At 39.5% G+C, this 13,909-nt stretch overlaps 2 protein-coding genes across 3 annotated transcripts; both read left to right on the forward strand.

The window, feature by feature from the left end:
• Positions 1 to 3,145: 3,145 nt before the first annotated feature.
• On the forward strand, positions 3,146 to 7,955 carry LOC115571746 (zona pellucida-like domain-containing protein 1). The gene is made up of 11 exons (XM_030401314.1): positions 3,146 to 3,159; positions 3,779 to 3,894; positions 3,991 to 4,217; positions 4,423 to 4,607; positions 4,714 to 4,786; positions 4,878 to 4,975; positions 5,061 to 5,141; positions 5,259 to 5,430; positions 5,980 to 6,073; positions 7,215 to 7,244; positions 7,369 to 7,955. The coding sequence occupies exons 1-11, from the start codon at positions 3,146 to 3,148 to the stop codon at positions 7,503 to 7,505; spliced, it is 1,227 nt and encodes a 408-aa protein (XP_030257174.1). The 3' UTR covers positions 7,506 to 7,955.
• A 713-nt stretch (positions 7,956 to 8,668) lies between these two features.
• Positions 8,669 to 13,864, forward strand: LOC115575674 (zona pellucida-like domain-containing protein 1). 2 transcript variants are annotated; one of them, XR_003982709.1, is made up of 12 exons: positions 8,669 to 8,720; positions 10,578 to 10,693; positions 10,939 to 11,165; positions 11,267 to 11,451; positions 11,544 to 11,616; positions 11,707 to 11,804; positions 11,896 to 11,976; positions 12,057 to 12,228; positions 12,316 to 12,490; positions 12,659 to 12,688; positions 13,256 to 13,399; positions 13,812 to 13,863. XR_003982709.1 is itself a non-coding variant. In XM_030407908.1 (11 exons), exons 2-11 carry the CDS (start codon positions 10,594 to 10,596, stop codon positions 13,339 to 13,341), a joined length of 1,227 nt encoding a protein of 408 aa, XP_030263768.1. In that variant the 5' UTR covers positions 8,669 to 8,720; positions 10,578 to 10,593; the 3' UTR covers positions 13,342 to 13,864. The 2 variants fall into 2 exon arrangements, 1 of the variants encoding a protein (XP_030263768.1); XM_030407908.1 differs by having other exon boundaries at positions 13,256 to 13,864.
• The last annotated feature ends 45 nt before the right edge of the window (positions 13,865 to 13,909 follow it).

The following is a 13,909-nucleotide window of genomic DNA, read 5'->3' on the forward strand; positions in this document are numbered from 1 at the left end:
CTGTGAGTCCAACGGGACATACAGATGTTTGTTGTTCTGTGCTGGTGATAAAGTAAACTGCAAGATCCAAAATCCAGCATGTTTCCAGAGATAATTGTGGGGAAAAAGGAGATACAGCTACATAGTGATATTGATCTGGTAATCTAACCTAAAATCTCTGCCTGAAAGTAAATAAAGCGTGTTCCCCAAGTTGGTGAACTGTTCGATCAAATTTGGTTGATTACAAATATGTACTGAGGCTGTTTCATGCTTGAAAATACTGTAAAATTGTCAGTCCTCTCTAAATGACATGATACACGTATAAAGGTGACACTGTTTCTATATGACGGACTTGGAGTATAGGATATATGTTATCTTGGGTGGCACTGAAAGCACTCAGGATTAGTCGATCTTAGTGTACTTCCATTACCGGGCTTGCCAATTGTATCACCCACAAAAGGTGCTCAGGTAGGTGCCCATCATTTATATTCCCTTTAATAATGCACAGGGACATTTGCAGTTTTACATTATATCACTTGTTTAAGATTGTTTGCCTCTTTTCACTGAAAAGGATGTCCACTAACAACAGATGTGTCTTATCTTTGATTCAATAAAAACACTAGTTTCTTAACAAAATGTAAGGTGAATTGACTCCATTATGTTTCAGTGCACCTTTTTGAAATATATCGGGATGATATCATGAATTACAATTATTTTGGACTGGGTAACAGCGACATGACATTGTCATATTGTCCCAAGCCTTGATCAGAAATATGTTTGTCATTTCCGTGCTGCAATTTCTTGTTACTCATTGATCGACATGTACACTGACTCTGATACAGGCCATAGGAACCTGGCCCAGGAATCCATTCTGCACTGTACATCCTAGTAAACTTCACAATACATGCTTTTTACTTTTCAAAGTTCTCATTCCCAGACGACATAATGTCGCTCACAGAGCATCACCCTGTCTTATGCTCTTGGCCAATCAAAGCTTGTTACGTTCTTTGTCTATGTGTCAGTCTCTATTGTTACCCGACCAGATGATCAGGTACTTATTAAATTTGATTCATGAGTCTGCATAAGTTGGATTCCTCCATGTGGGTGTGTACTGCAGGCCTTCTGCAGACACTAACAGTATCTGCTCCATTTTTAATACAGAACATTTTTGTTTTTAAAACATGGATCCTGACCTAAATCTGCCTGTACCACATTAGAATTATAATTCCCCAAGGGTGCCCACATTTACTGCTTTTCGGTCCAAGTTTGGAAGCAATGTGCCCCCAGTATCACTGATGGCATGGCTCGTAGACAATTGCTTGTTTAGACGACAAAGAAGAGATTAAAGCTGGCATTTGACATTGGATACGTCCAGTAATCCAACAGGCACCTTTTTCAGGCTGTATCCTCTCAGTGCATTGTGGTCCTGTACTTTGGGGACCCGAGTTACTCAGGAGTCGCTTTCATGTCATGATGCTGCACAAAAGACTTTGTGCGTCTCTCAGATAGGTGTGTCTTTTATTCACTAACTGTACAAAACAGCACTGAATTTTTCTATTTACAGTTTACAGCCCTGGGCCATAACAAAAACTGATCCATTACAAAACTCGCACTCGGAAGAACAAAACGGAGACTCTTATCACATGAAAAGATCTGAAAAGAGAACACTTGTGATCAGATCACTAATCCTGCTCTTTCACAGGCCTATGAAAAACAAAACATCGTTTACGTGTATGCATTATGGTTTCCTATGCGACTGTCTCCCTGCCCATACCCAAGACAGCAATAAAGAGTTTTCCATTGCACAACATCATCACCAGCCATTAAATTTTCATTATCATACATATAGCATTAGATTGTGAGATGACTGCTAATGCATTACTGGACGTTTAAAGGTGCACTCTGTAGTTTTGGATGTTTTAATCAGAAGAGGACAACACAATTTCACACTGTTTTACTTTGTTTATGCGTTGCGGACCCCGCCACCTCTCTGGCTTGAAACTGTGTACTGGGACCTTATTTTCCTCCGAGAGCAGCTTGTTTATTTTGTTTCAGAAAAAAAATAATATATCTGAGTTTGTATTATTAAGTCATTAATATTGTAAATGTTAAAAATTCTGAGTTTGAATTTCTTCTACAAAACTACACATTGCCCCTCTAAAGACAAGACCTCCAAAGACTGCACATGTCAGTCTGACGGCCATCTCTACAACTTTGGATTACATGATTTGTCTTTTGAGACACAAAGTGCTGATAACCCACAGGGTAATTACCCACTTACCTTTAAGAGCATCCAAGAAACAAATGATTAGTTAAAAATGCTCCAAGTTATCAGGGAACTCATTCATCTCTCGAGGAAAAGCACCCAGTTTCAATATCTGGCTTTAAATAACGGGCGTGCCAGCTGGCAGCTCCGGTAGCAAGGTTTTCTGCTTGACCTCATTGAGCCAAAATAAATTCTCCCTGCTGAGATCAATACCCATTACACGTTAATAATACAACCAGGCTGCACACGTATGGCATGAAGATTGATCGCTCCAGACCAACAAATAAAACCAAAAACAAGCTGCTCATCATTGGAAACACACTTATTATAAAAATTCCATCACTTGATATTTAAATGTCTTCGTTTGACTCCAGAAAGCGTGGCTGATGAGTTCAGATCAGTAGGTCGAGCTCGATTTATGAATGTCCTCAATTTAACAGTAATACAAAATCAGATTGAGGAATCTTCATTGCGGATAATTGTTTCCACTGAGGGACAAATTATATATGAAGCCCAAGTCTACCATTTCCTTACAGGCACATTTCACTTGCATGTGTATATGTAGAAACAGAGCAGAGCGCAGGTATCACTGGGAAAAACGTGTCAAATGAGCTGGTTGTGGTTGCTTCAAAAAGCTTCAATAACTACTAATCATCAAAAAGAGAAAGTGAACTGGAGTTGGCTTCTTGAACTATGTAGAAAAAACAAAAACAAGTTTGTTTGGTGTTGAAATGTTGTTTGAATTCAAAACGTATGGATGGTGAATTATTCAGAAAAAATGAAGATGTTAAAGGCACAGTTCATATTACATGTTATTGTCTGAGGCGCTCCCTTACACGCCCCATTTGGGGGGGCGACAGTATAAATGAAGAGATCTGGTGGACGATAGCAGGACACAAAATGAAGACGTACAGGTGAGTCCCTGCAGTAACTTTATCATGTCTTGTTCCTCATAGCTTGATACCTTCAGCTTTAAATATTCTTATTACATAATATGAATGATTTACTTTTATATTTGATGTCATATGTTATTATCATTATTAATATTATAGTTGGATTCTTTCTGACTATATCAACAGTGAAAGTTTCAACCATGTTTTTTACAAATGTAGTTATCTGGATTCTCTGGGTCCTTAAATCAAACTTGACTCATGAGATATCATTTTGAGGGTCTTTCAGTAGTGCAGGATCATTAAAATGTATCTTGCAGGATATATTAAAGGGGAGGCACAGCTTGTATTTTGTCTAGAAAAAGGTCTGTCAAAGATGAAACCAAACTGAATAATGTTCGTACTTTAGCTAAACACAACGCCCAGAACGTTCCCTTTTCTTCCAAGTGACTGCTCACTGTATGTTGCATAATGGGCTGAAGGAACTCTTTTACCTTTGTTGGCTATTCTCTCGTGTACAGGAAGGATGATCTGTTGTCTTTGACGTCAAAAAATTGGCGGTTTTTGAAAAATCTTCCCTTTCCCCTTGAAAGAAGGTGACAGATGCTTTAGTTTCCATTGTTTTGCTGTTTCTTTCTCACAGGTCCACACTCAGAACAATGCAGCTGGTCATCCTTGTGTGCCAGCTTGTCCTCATTTTGAGGACAGGGGCCCAGATACCAGAACCCTGTATTATCAGCGATACGAACAGACCTCCAGGTTTGTGCCACCTCTTCTTTTTCGTTTTTTCTTCAGTTATTTGCATGTTATCACTTCTGTTGATTTACGTCCTCTGTTTTTGAAAATCTCTTCCAGAGAACTCGGACATAACTGTGGTCTGTGGCACAGAGTATATGGACCTGAGCATCTACATTTGCCCAATGTACCAAGCTCTTTACAATGAGTCTCTCATGGTCCTCAATAATGAGTACAACAAACCTGAGTGTTTCGGGACGGCCGACTGGACCGTGACCCCACCAGTCCTAAAATTCAGATTCCCGATAAATGAAAGTGCTATTGTGTCCTGCAACAACAACTTCAAGGTATTCTTCACAACAGATTTACCTTCTTTGTTGATCAACTGAGGCACTTTATAAAGATATTCCAGTACATGAGGATGTTAGAATAGCACAAGACCTTTAGTCCCGGGTGGTAAAAGTTGCATTGATTGACTTTCTGCATCAAAGAATGAATCCAACATCTAATTTAAACTGATTCCAGTAAAATATGTGGGGTTTTTTTCAACAGATAATTGATCATGTTGGGACCGGAGTTTTTGCTGACTTCTCAAATGTGCAGTCCGTCAACATCTCCGGCACTGTCACCTCCATGGACCCCTCTGCAGGTACGATCACCTACCGGCCACAGATCCTGTACAAGTTCTCCTGCCTCTACCCGATGCAGTACCTTCTGAACAACACCAAACTGGGCGTGTGAGTATAACGCCTACACTGCATGTGAAATCAGCAGGACTCAGCTACATCTTGAATCACCCAGGTTTTTAATGTTAATATTCATTGTATTTTTTATCGAGCACAGATCTGGTGTGAATCTAGCCATAAGAGACAACAACGGGAGCTTCATCAGCACACTGAGTATGCGGCTCTACAAAGTAAGACCTGCTCCAGCTTTCAGCATTGAACTGAGTGATTTTTTTTAACATCGTCTGATATGATTTTGTTCTTACTTTTTCCGTACAACAGGACGAACTGTACCAAGAACGTCTCATCATCCCAGACACAGGACTGAACTTGAAGACCAAGATTTACGTCGCAGTTGTAGCCACCAATTTAACAGAGAGGTATGTGTAGTGAAAGTTTACGGTAACCTGTAAGTTACATGAGTGAGAAAAAGACACTTAAAATCCCATCCGTCTATCCTCGCAGGTTCAACGTGCTGCTGGACAGATGCTACGCAACAACCAGCCCATATCCCACCCCCAGCACCTTCTATGATCTTTTTGTAGGGTGAGTTACATATTAATCACCACAGTGTATATTATCTCCCACTTACAGTGACACTCCATGCTAGCTCTTTGTGTTTCCCTATGTGAAGTCACGCAACCCATCTCTTTTTCACCCAAGGTGTACACGTGACCCACAAACTAAGGTGGAGCTCAACGGGGCGTCTCAGGTGGCGCACTTCTCCTTTGAGGCCTTCAGATTCGTGGAGCACAAAAATCAGACAACCTCCACCTTCTACCTGCACTGCATCACCCGACTCTGTGAGGTGTCCTCGTGTAGCCGATTATTGCCTGTGAGTAGACCTAATATAACATTACAGGAGACATGTAATGCTCATTTTCAGGTTCAGAAACTTATTTTAGGTCACTACTAGAGTAGGTTTGCATGCTTTAAAACTCAAAAAACACACCAGTTTTCTCATACTGCAGCTCTGTATTCCCCCTCCGTCTGAAACGCTCAGTTTTAGCTCCTGTCTCTTTAAGGCTCCTCCTCCTAAATACCCAGTCTGCTCTGATTGTTCAGCTCACACATGCCTGAGCCAGCACTGCTAACAACAACAGCGCATGTGTGCTAAATCAATCCTCAAGTGGCACACTAGCTGCGAGGCATCATGCAATGTGTGGTGGTGAAGTAGTGTGATGTCACAAAGTCACAGAATTAAAGGCGGGGTTATGACGAGGCGTTTCAGGAGCAGTGTGTTCTGCAGGAGAGAGGAGCTTCTGTTGGTGTGGACCTTTTATAAATTCCAAGGTCTTTTAATGAAATACATAGTAGGTCTCCTTTACGATATCTCAAGTAGGTACTGTCAGGATTTTGATTGTCTTTCATTAATGTTGAACAGGACTGTAGCAGAAGGAGAAAGAGAGAAGTCCAGGAAGTGTCGGAAAACGCTACAATCACCTCGCCCGCCATTTCTGTGGGAAAACAGACTACTGGTACGTCTTAATTATGACAAATATATCTTTACAACCTGTCACAGTGACATAGTGAGTAAAGATACAAATGCTAGTGTGATTAGAATTACCTGAAAATGTGCACATTATTTATTTGCTTTGTCATCCTTTTGAGGAACTTGCTGATATTACTGTACACTCAAAATAACCGAGGGGCCATAATGTCAATTTTACCTCTATTATCTTCTCTTTAAGGAATATTTTGACACACAATTATTTAGCTGTTTCCTCATGCTTCTAGTCTCTATGCTAAGCTAAGCTAACAGACTACTGATGGTAGTTCCACATTCAGCATACGAACATGAGAAGTTTATACAGTATCAATCTTCTCAGGTTACTTTTGGCCAGAAAGTGAAAAAGCACTTCTCCTAAAATAATGATAATAACAATAATTATGATAATAAACTTCATTTATACAGAACATTTCAAACATAAAGTGAAGAAAACAAGCTTATGGCAATAAAAACTGAACACAGAAATGGAAGCCCTTAACAGATTATTATGTTTTCTTGATATCAAGAGTTATTTCTGTCTTTATCACAGGATAACAAATGTTTCTTCCTGAGATAATGCGATTTCGAGAAAACAAGCTGTGTCATCCCGAGATAATGAAATAAATGAATCACAAGAAAACAAAAGGTTGTTCCTCCTTATTACTTATGGCTTTATCTTTATTAGATCAGCAGTGGCATGGTATTTTGACAGGTGTAGCAACTGATTTAAAGTCAAAATGTCAGCTCAAAGAGTGTCCATTGTTCATTAAAAGTTCATGTGGTTTGCTTTGAAACTCCTAAAACCGGGCCAACAGAGCAGCATGTATGTATTATTTCACTCTTAAGAATTTTATGACGTAGCTTTCTCATGATAAATGATCTCTTTAACTCAAGAAAACAACAGCTGTCTGTGATAATGACATAAATAAAAAGTACTATTTAACTAGGAGGGAAAATGATATGTTTGACTCTGGATCATTTAGGGCGATGGCACAAAAAAGAGTCAAAGAGAATTTCATAATGCAAATTTTAAAAAGTGGGCGTTCAAAGGTGATTCAAAAATGGTAAATCATTCATTATAATGTAAAATTATTCATTCAATCCCCCTTTTTTTTTGCACAATTTTTCAGACGAAGCTCAGACTTTCTCAGCTTCTTACGGTAAGAAACTGCAACTGTGACCAGCATAGTGTCTGTGATGGACTTAGTAATTGGTGACATTAGTTGATACACCCATGAAGCAATATATCACCTGATATCTTTTTCGTCGTCGCTGCCCACACAGGTTTGCCATCTGAGAGCAACTACAGCAGCCCGGTGGTGGCTGTGATCATCTGCATCGTCGTCTTGGCTATTGTCCTCGTAGCCATGGCAACCTACTTTGCGTTGTACATCAGACGGAAAAAAGTGATCATTCAGTAATGTCGCCTGCCTGAGAGTGGAGTCCCTCTACCAAGCTTCCAGTTAAACTTCACCATCTGCAACGCATGGCAATTATAGTACACTGAGTCGTGAGAAACAATAGTCAGACGTCTCGTACTGTCATTCTACTATCTAGCTTTCTGTTTCACACACAACATTATAACAAGGTGGTCATTAACAACTTTATAATCAATCTGAATCACATAGCTGAATCGCGATGAGGGCACAGAATCTGTACAAAAATTGTGTATTATAATTAAGTATTAGTTTTCATCCTGTTGTCAGAGTCCTGTTTAAGTATTAAATGAATGGTTTTATAATTTGTAATTAGTCAGAGATGGTGTACGTTGAAAATGTTTGCAATAACAATGATGGAAAAAGTAATTGCACTACTTGTACTTGTGCTTTTTTCTTTCGTAAAACGCACCATTAAAGCAAACATTAAAATTTCACCTGTCTCTTCTTGTATGGCTGACTTAGAGAAAACTAACATTTTGGTTAAATGATGAAAAATTATCAGATAAATTATATTGTTTACTGTATACACACACAAATATAGATACATAATAAAAAATATGTATATATGTGTCATACTTGAGTAAAAGTATAGATATTGTGTTCAAATGTTGAGTGAACGTTTAAGTATCTGATTGTAAATGGACTTAAATATCAAAAGTACAAATAAGTACATTATTCATACATTAACATGTATGTGTGCTTTATACTGTGGGTCATTTGATTGTCAATCTTCTTATTTTTCCAATTGATGATGAAGTAAATAAATTAAAAAATGTGTTACCTTGACTCCAAAATGACGTGGAGTGAAAGTATAAAGTAGATGAAATTGGAAATACTCAAGTAAATTACAAGTAACTCAAAATTGTAGTTAAGTAACTTGAGTAACAATACCTGAGTTGGTGTACAGCCTATACACGTTTTAAGAACTCAAACATGAACCTTTTTCTGGCCACTTGTGGGCAGCAGAAACAAGCTATAAACACAATATTTACATATAATCTGGCGAAATTGTAATCACAGTAATCATTTACAACATTATGCAGTTACAGAGTAACATTATCATTGTCAGCCTGGAGAATGTAACTCCAGCACTGACTCTCTTTTAGCTGTTTTTGGTCTCCAGCCACTCCTGAGGGAAACATCTGTCTCTGTTCACCAGCTGCCAGCTGTGCCTGTCTGCTGTTTGCTGCTGAGCAGGTAGTGTACTGTGGGCTTTTAGAGATTATTTTCCTGAAAAAAAAAGCTGCCTGCTGTGGCCAAAAGAACACGAGAGCAGTGTGAGTGAACCAAAACAGGAAAGCTGTGGGCTGAGCAGCTAAATGTTTTTGTTAAGACATTGTTGTAAAAATATTGATTGTACGCACTTGACATTGCATTTGTCTTTTGAAGTAAAAAATGTCTTGTTGGTATCTGAGGTTCCACTCTCAGTGGGATAATCGCTTGAAGAAATATCAGCAGGCAGATTCGGCTACCGGGTTTGTTATACAGAACAAACACTGAAGCATAGCAATCTACTGCTGGAAGCATTAGCATCTAAGCTAATGTCTGTAGCATTAAGTACAGTGCCATCAAGTGTTCTGGATTTGTAAATGCAGCAACAAACAACTCGGACAGAGCAAGACCCTCATTGTTTTCCTGCAGTAATGTTAATAGGCTTTGTTAATGTAGTAATAATAGAATAATGTAATAATTTAGCCTTCCTCAGCACGCTCAGTGCTTTTTCATTTTTTCTTTTATGGAGGATTTTATGGAGGATCTTGTTCATGTAAAAGATCTTGAAAGTTAAAAAAGGTCAAAGTTGGCACCAACAGAAGCTCCTCTCTCCCACAGAAAACACTGCTCCTGAAACACGACGTCAGTAGACACGCCTTCAAGTCTGTGACTTTGTGACATCACACCACATCAGCATGTCATTTGAATAATGTATGCAGAGCTTTTCAGACAGAAAGGGAGTACAGAGCTGCAGCACCTGACAGTCTGTATTTAATGTTGTATCAAACCCACAATCTCACAACCTTGCACACCCAAAGATATGACACAAAAAAACTTAACATTGTAAAAAAAAATTGTAAAATCAACTAGGACTACTACAACATCATTCAAGTGTTCATAAAGTGTACAGCCGGAGACAACCTACATATTCTTTAAGAGAAACCAACAAATTGCATGTTAACTCAAATGCAGCCAAACATACTGTACTGTATGATGCTGTTTGGGCCCCGAGGGCTTTTATTATAACTTTAGGCTATGTGGAAAAAAAGGGGGAAAAAAAAGAGTTTAGCATCTCCTGACACTAAAAGCAATGACCTTTGTATTTGAATGAATAAGTATAATAGTTTAATTGAACTCCAGCATCCCTCTCGTGACAGCGGCTCTTCAACACATAAAGCACCTTTTCATTTTTCTTTTTTTTTCTGCGGAGGAGCTGCATGTTTTGATGTTAAGGCCCAGCTTATGTTACCCTTTGTATGAGAAGGTTCATCTTACACCTCTTTGTTACTTGGTGGCCACTATAAATGGAGAGAAATGGCAACAAATAGCCAGACCAAAAAATGAAGACTGTCAGGTGAGTGTCAAGAATTACTAAAGAATCTTTTTTCCCCACACAGTATAAATAATATACCCGAGTGAAGATACTGAAATTCTACAAATATCTAAAGAATATCTACAAATACAAAACTGTTTACTGATTAATTAATCTAATACATAATGAATTTAGTGTCACTCTGTTTTGCTGAATATGTGAAGAAGCTCAGTCTGTTGTTGATTAGCTGACTTCAGATGTGATTGCAATTTCATGTAAAGTTACATTTTTCCTTTGATAAATATTACTGTAGCATAATCATGCACAACGCTTTGAATTTTATTTTTTTCATAGTAGCCCAGCCAAATGTGACTTTAGTGATTCTGTTGTAGCTTCTTTATCGTCTGCGGGCTTTGTCCTAACGTAGTTTGATCTCTGCTGCGTGATGACAATTTCTTCACTCACAGTACTTCCTCTTGAAAGTGATAATGAGTGCTTTGATTCCCATTGTTTCGTTTATTTTCCCACAGGTGGGACCTCAGAACAATGAAGCTGGTGATCCTTGTGTGCCAGCTTGGCCTCGTTCTGAGGGCGGGTGCTCAGGCACCTGAAAGTTGCATCGGACATGAAACATACAGACCTCCAGGTTTGTGACATTTTCTGTGACCATATGCAGTTATTATTGCATTTATCTTCATTGTATGTGTTATGTCTGCAATTCTGTCAATTTGCACCCTCCCTTGCTACCTAGTCTCACATCAACATGTGTAATAGACACAGTACGTTGGTCCACGCAACAAAATGTAGCAGTTTCACAATAATACATTTTATTCTGCTGTGACACCTTTTGATGTGCAACTTGGTTGCACCCTCCCTTTATATCTTTTTAAGAATTCAGGGACATAACTGTGAACTGTGGCACCGAGTATATTACCCTGAACATCTACCTGTGCCCAGTGTATCAAGCTCTCTACACTGAGTCTCTCATGGTCCTCAATAATCAGTACAACAATCCTGAGTGTTTCGGCACAGCTGACTGGGCCGCTGACCCACCGGTCTTGAAATTCATAATCTCCTTAAAGGAAAATTCCCTCTCATCCTGCAATAATACCCTGAAGGTAATGATAGCTTTTCCTACTACTTCTGTTAAATGAGGCACTTTTTTTCCTCAAAAGATCTTTTCCAGACAATAATCAGAAAATGTATGTTTTTTCAACAGATAATCAATCATGTTGGGAGCAAACTTTTTGGTGACTTCTCAAATGTGCAGTTGGTCAACATCTCTGGCACTGTTACCTCCGTGAACACTGCTACAGGTACGATCACCTACCAATCGCAGATCCAGTACAAGTTCTCCTGCCTCTACCCGATGCAGTACCTCCTGAACAACACCAAACTGGGCGTGTGAGTATGACAGCTGTGTGAAATCAGCAGGACTCAGCTATCAAATCATCCAGGTGTTATGCATAATATGAATTTATTTTTATCGAACACAGATCTGGTGCGAGTCTCATGATAAAAGACAACAATGGGAGCTTCATCAGCACACTGAGTATGCAACTCTGCAGAGTAAGACCTGCTCCAGTTTGTAGAGTTGAACAGAGAATATATTCTTTCCATTTCATAATTGTATTTTGTTCTCACTTTTCCCTGGAACAGGACAACCTATACAAAGAACCTCTCATAATCCCAGAAGAAGGACTCAGCCCAAGGACAGAGATTTATGTTGCAATAAAGGCTACCGACCTATCAGACAGGTACTGGAAGGAACGGTTTGACATTTTGGGAAATTTGCTTATCCACTTTTCCCAGAAGGGACAGTTCAAATCCACCTGTCTGTCCTCGCAGGTTCAACGTGCTGCTGGACAGATGCTACGCATCAACCAGCCCATATCTCACGCACAGCACCTATTATGACCTTTTTATTGGGTGAGTTACATGGATACAGCGTATGATACCCTCCAATCAACTCCATGCCGGCTCTTTAAACTCTTTCTTTTTCACCCAAGGTGTGCACGTGATGCACACACTAAGGTGGAGCTCAACGGGGTGTCTCAGGTGGCGCACTTCTCCTTCGAGGCCTTCAGATTCACGGAGCACAAAAATCAGACAGTCTCCACCTTCTACCTGCACTGCATCACCCGACTCTGTGAGGTGTCCTCGTGTAGCCGACTATTGCCTGTGAGTCACACCAGTCACTTCCTCTTCTTCTTCTTCTTCTTCTTCTTCTTCTTCTAACAGTTCAGGCTTTTTCTGTGTTTTGAACAGAACTGCAGCTCTACCCGTCACCTGTCAAAGAGAGAGGCCCAGTCTGTGTCTGACAGCATGACTGTCACTTCTCCTGCCGTCCTCGTGGGAACGCTGGACGCTGATGTGACTATTGCGCTGAGCACCACAGACATGCCTCCACGTTATCCCACTTTGGAACAAAACATTTATAAAAGTAAGGAGAACTTACAACATGCACTTTTGCTCAGTGCATTTAACTTAAAAACCTTAAACTCCAGCACTTTTGCCATAATTATCATTCTGGTATCTACTCCTTATAAAGCTCTTATTACTGTTTGATTTGTATCAGTTCTGACGGTGGCTATTTGGTTTCATTTTTCAGATGACCCTCCAGCTTCCTCAGTTTTTAATGGTAAGGATCTCCTCTTTTTTTAAAGCCAGGCCTCTGCGAACTCCATTGGAGCCTCCCCTACCTTAAAATCACAATATTAACCATATTTTAAATAATACCGTGACAAAATGTTATGAAGGACTGTATTTAAATTCCCTTTCTTGCGCATGCTGCTGCTTTGACTCTGTGGGATGGTTGAGTGAGTGATGACACCTTCTGGGTTATCAATTTTGCACCGACCTTCCTCAATGTTTCGCTGATTGGCCCACAGCATCTCCATTATTCTGAGCAGTTTCAGGATGTTTCGTCAGTGTTTGCCTGAAAATTGACCTCGATAAGTGCTCTTATCATAAAATATTATTTGATGTCTTAATTACTCTCTTTTCTTTAACACAAAAGTGGAAAGAACATGCTAATTTGATCATGGGTTTGAATAAATGTTTGAACCAACTCTGATGGTCATAAATTGCACTGAAAATGTGATGTGTGTAGCTGGGACGATGAGGTGTGTGTAATAGTCAATAGTGGACACATGCAGCATGACACCATCAAAAGCCCTGATGCTTCTTCTCTTCGTCTGTCACACAGGTGGGGCTACATCATCTCCGAGCTGCTACAGCATCCACATGGTGGCTGTAATTGTCTGTAACGTCATCTTGAGTATTTGTTTCTAGCGCAACCAAACTTTACACGTCATTGTTCAAAAGGACTCGACACTGTGCATTTTAGAAGGTGACTCACACCCACAGACAGGAAACCGATTACCTCAGAATTACCAGGTAGACCATTAAATGCACACGGCCTAAAATTATTAGTTTACTTTTTTTAGGTAACTGGTCACCATTTTGTTCGATTTTACTGTGTCATTAGCAACACAATGTATAGATGATCTTCATGGAGTTATTGTTCTGCATCTCAACTTGTAAAAATGAACTTACATGTAAACACCTTTTTTTAATCAGTCTTGGCTTTGATGATTAGTCTTAAAGCTTTGAAGACCTACACAATCTACTTTTTAAAAATCTTTTCTCTTTCTTTATATGACTACTGATAATTATATTGAGTGATTGGAGAGGTACCTTCAAGATTTTGCTTCAAACCTCTTTTTTACATTTTTTTTGCCTTTATATGGCTTCATTGACAGCACAGCTGAAGAGATGACAGGAAGCAGGATGAGAGAGAGGGGGAATGACACTGAAAGGGCCCCAGGCCGGGACAAATCCTCTGTACACGGGACGCCAC

Source organism: Sparus aurata, chromosome 2 (assembly GCF_900880675.1).
Source record: "Sparus aurata chromosome 2, fSpaAur1.1, whole genome shotgun sequence".
NCBI lineage: Eukaryota > Metazoa > Chordata > Actinopteri > Spariformes > Sparidae > Sparus > Sparus aurata.

What these genes read in the sequence shown, in the direction of transcription:
- LOC115571746 (XM_030401314.1), top strand. An exon ending in TGAGTATGCGGCTCTACAAA is followed by an intron (nt 4,787 to 4,877) that starts GTAAGACCTGCT and finishes TCCGTACAACAG; the next exon opens with GACGAACTGTACCAAGAACG. An exon ending in GACTTTCTCAGCTTCTTACG is followed by an intron (nt 7,245 to 7,368) that starts GTAAGAAACTGC and finishes CTGCCCACACAG; the next exon opens with GTTTGCCATCTGAGAGCAAC.
- LOC115575674 (XM_030407908.1), top strand. Translation starts at nt 10,594, where the DNA reads ATGAAGCTGGTGATCCTTGTGTGCCAGCTTGGCCTCGTTCTGAGGGCG. An exon ending in TATTATGACCTTTTTATTGG is followed by an intron (nt 11,977 to 12,056) that starts GTGAGTTACATG and finishes TTTTCACCCAAG; the next exon opens with GTGTGCACGTGATGCACACA. An exon ending in AGCTTCCTCAGTTTTTAATG is followed by an intron (nt 12,689 to 13,255) that starts GTAAGGATCTCC and finishes TCTGTCACACAG; the next exon opens with GTGGGGCTACATCATCTCCG.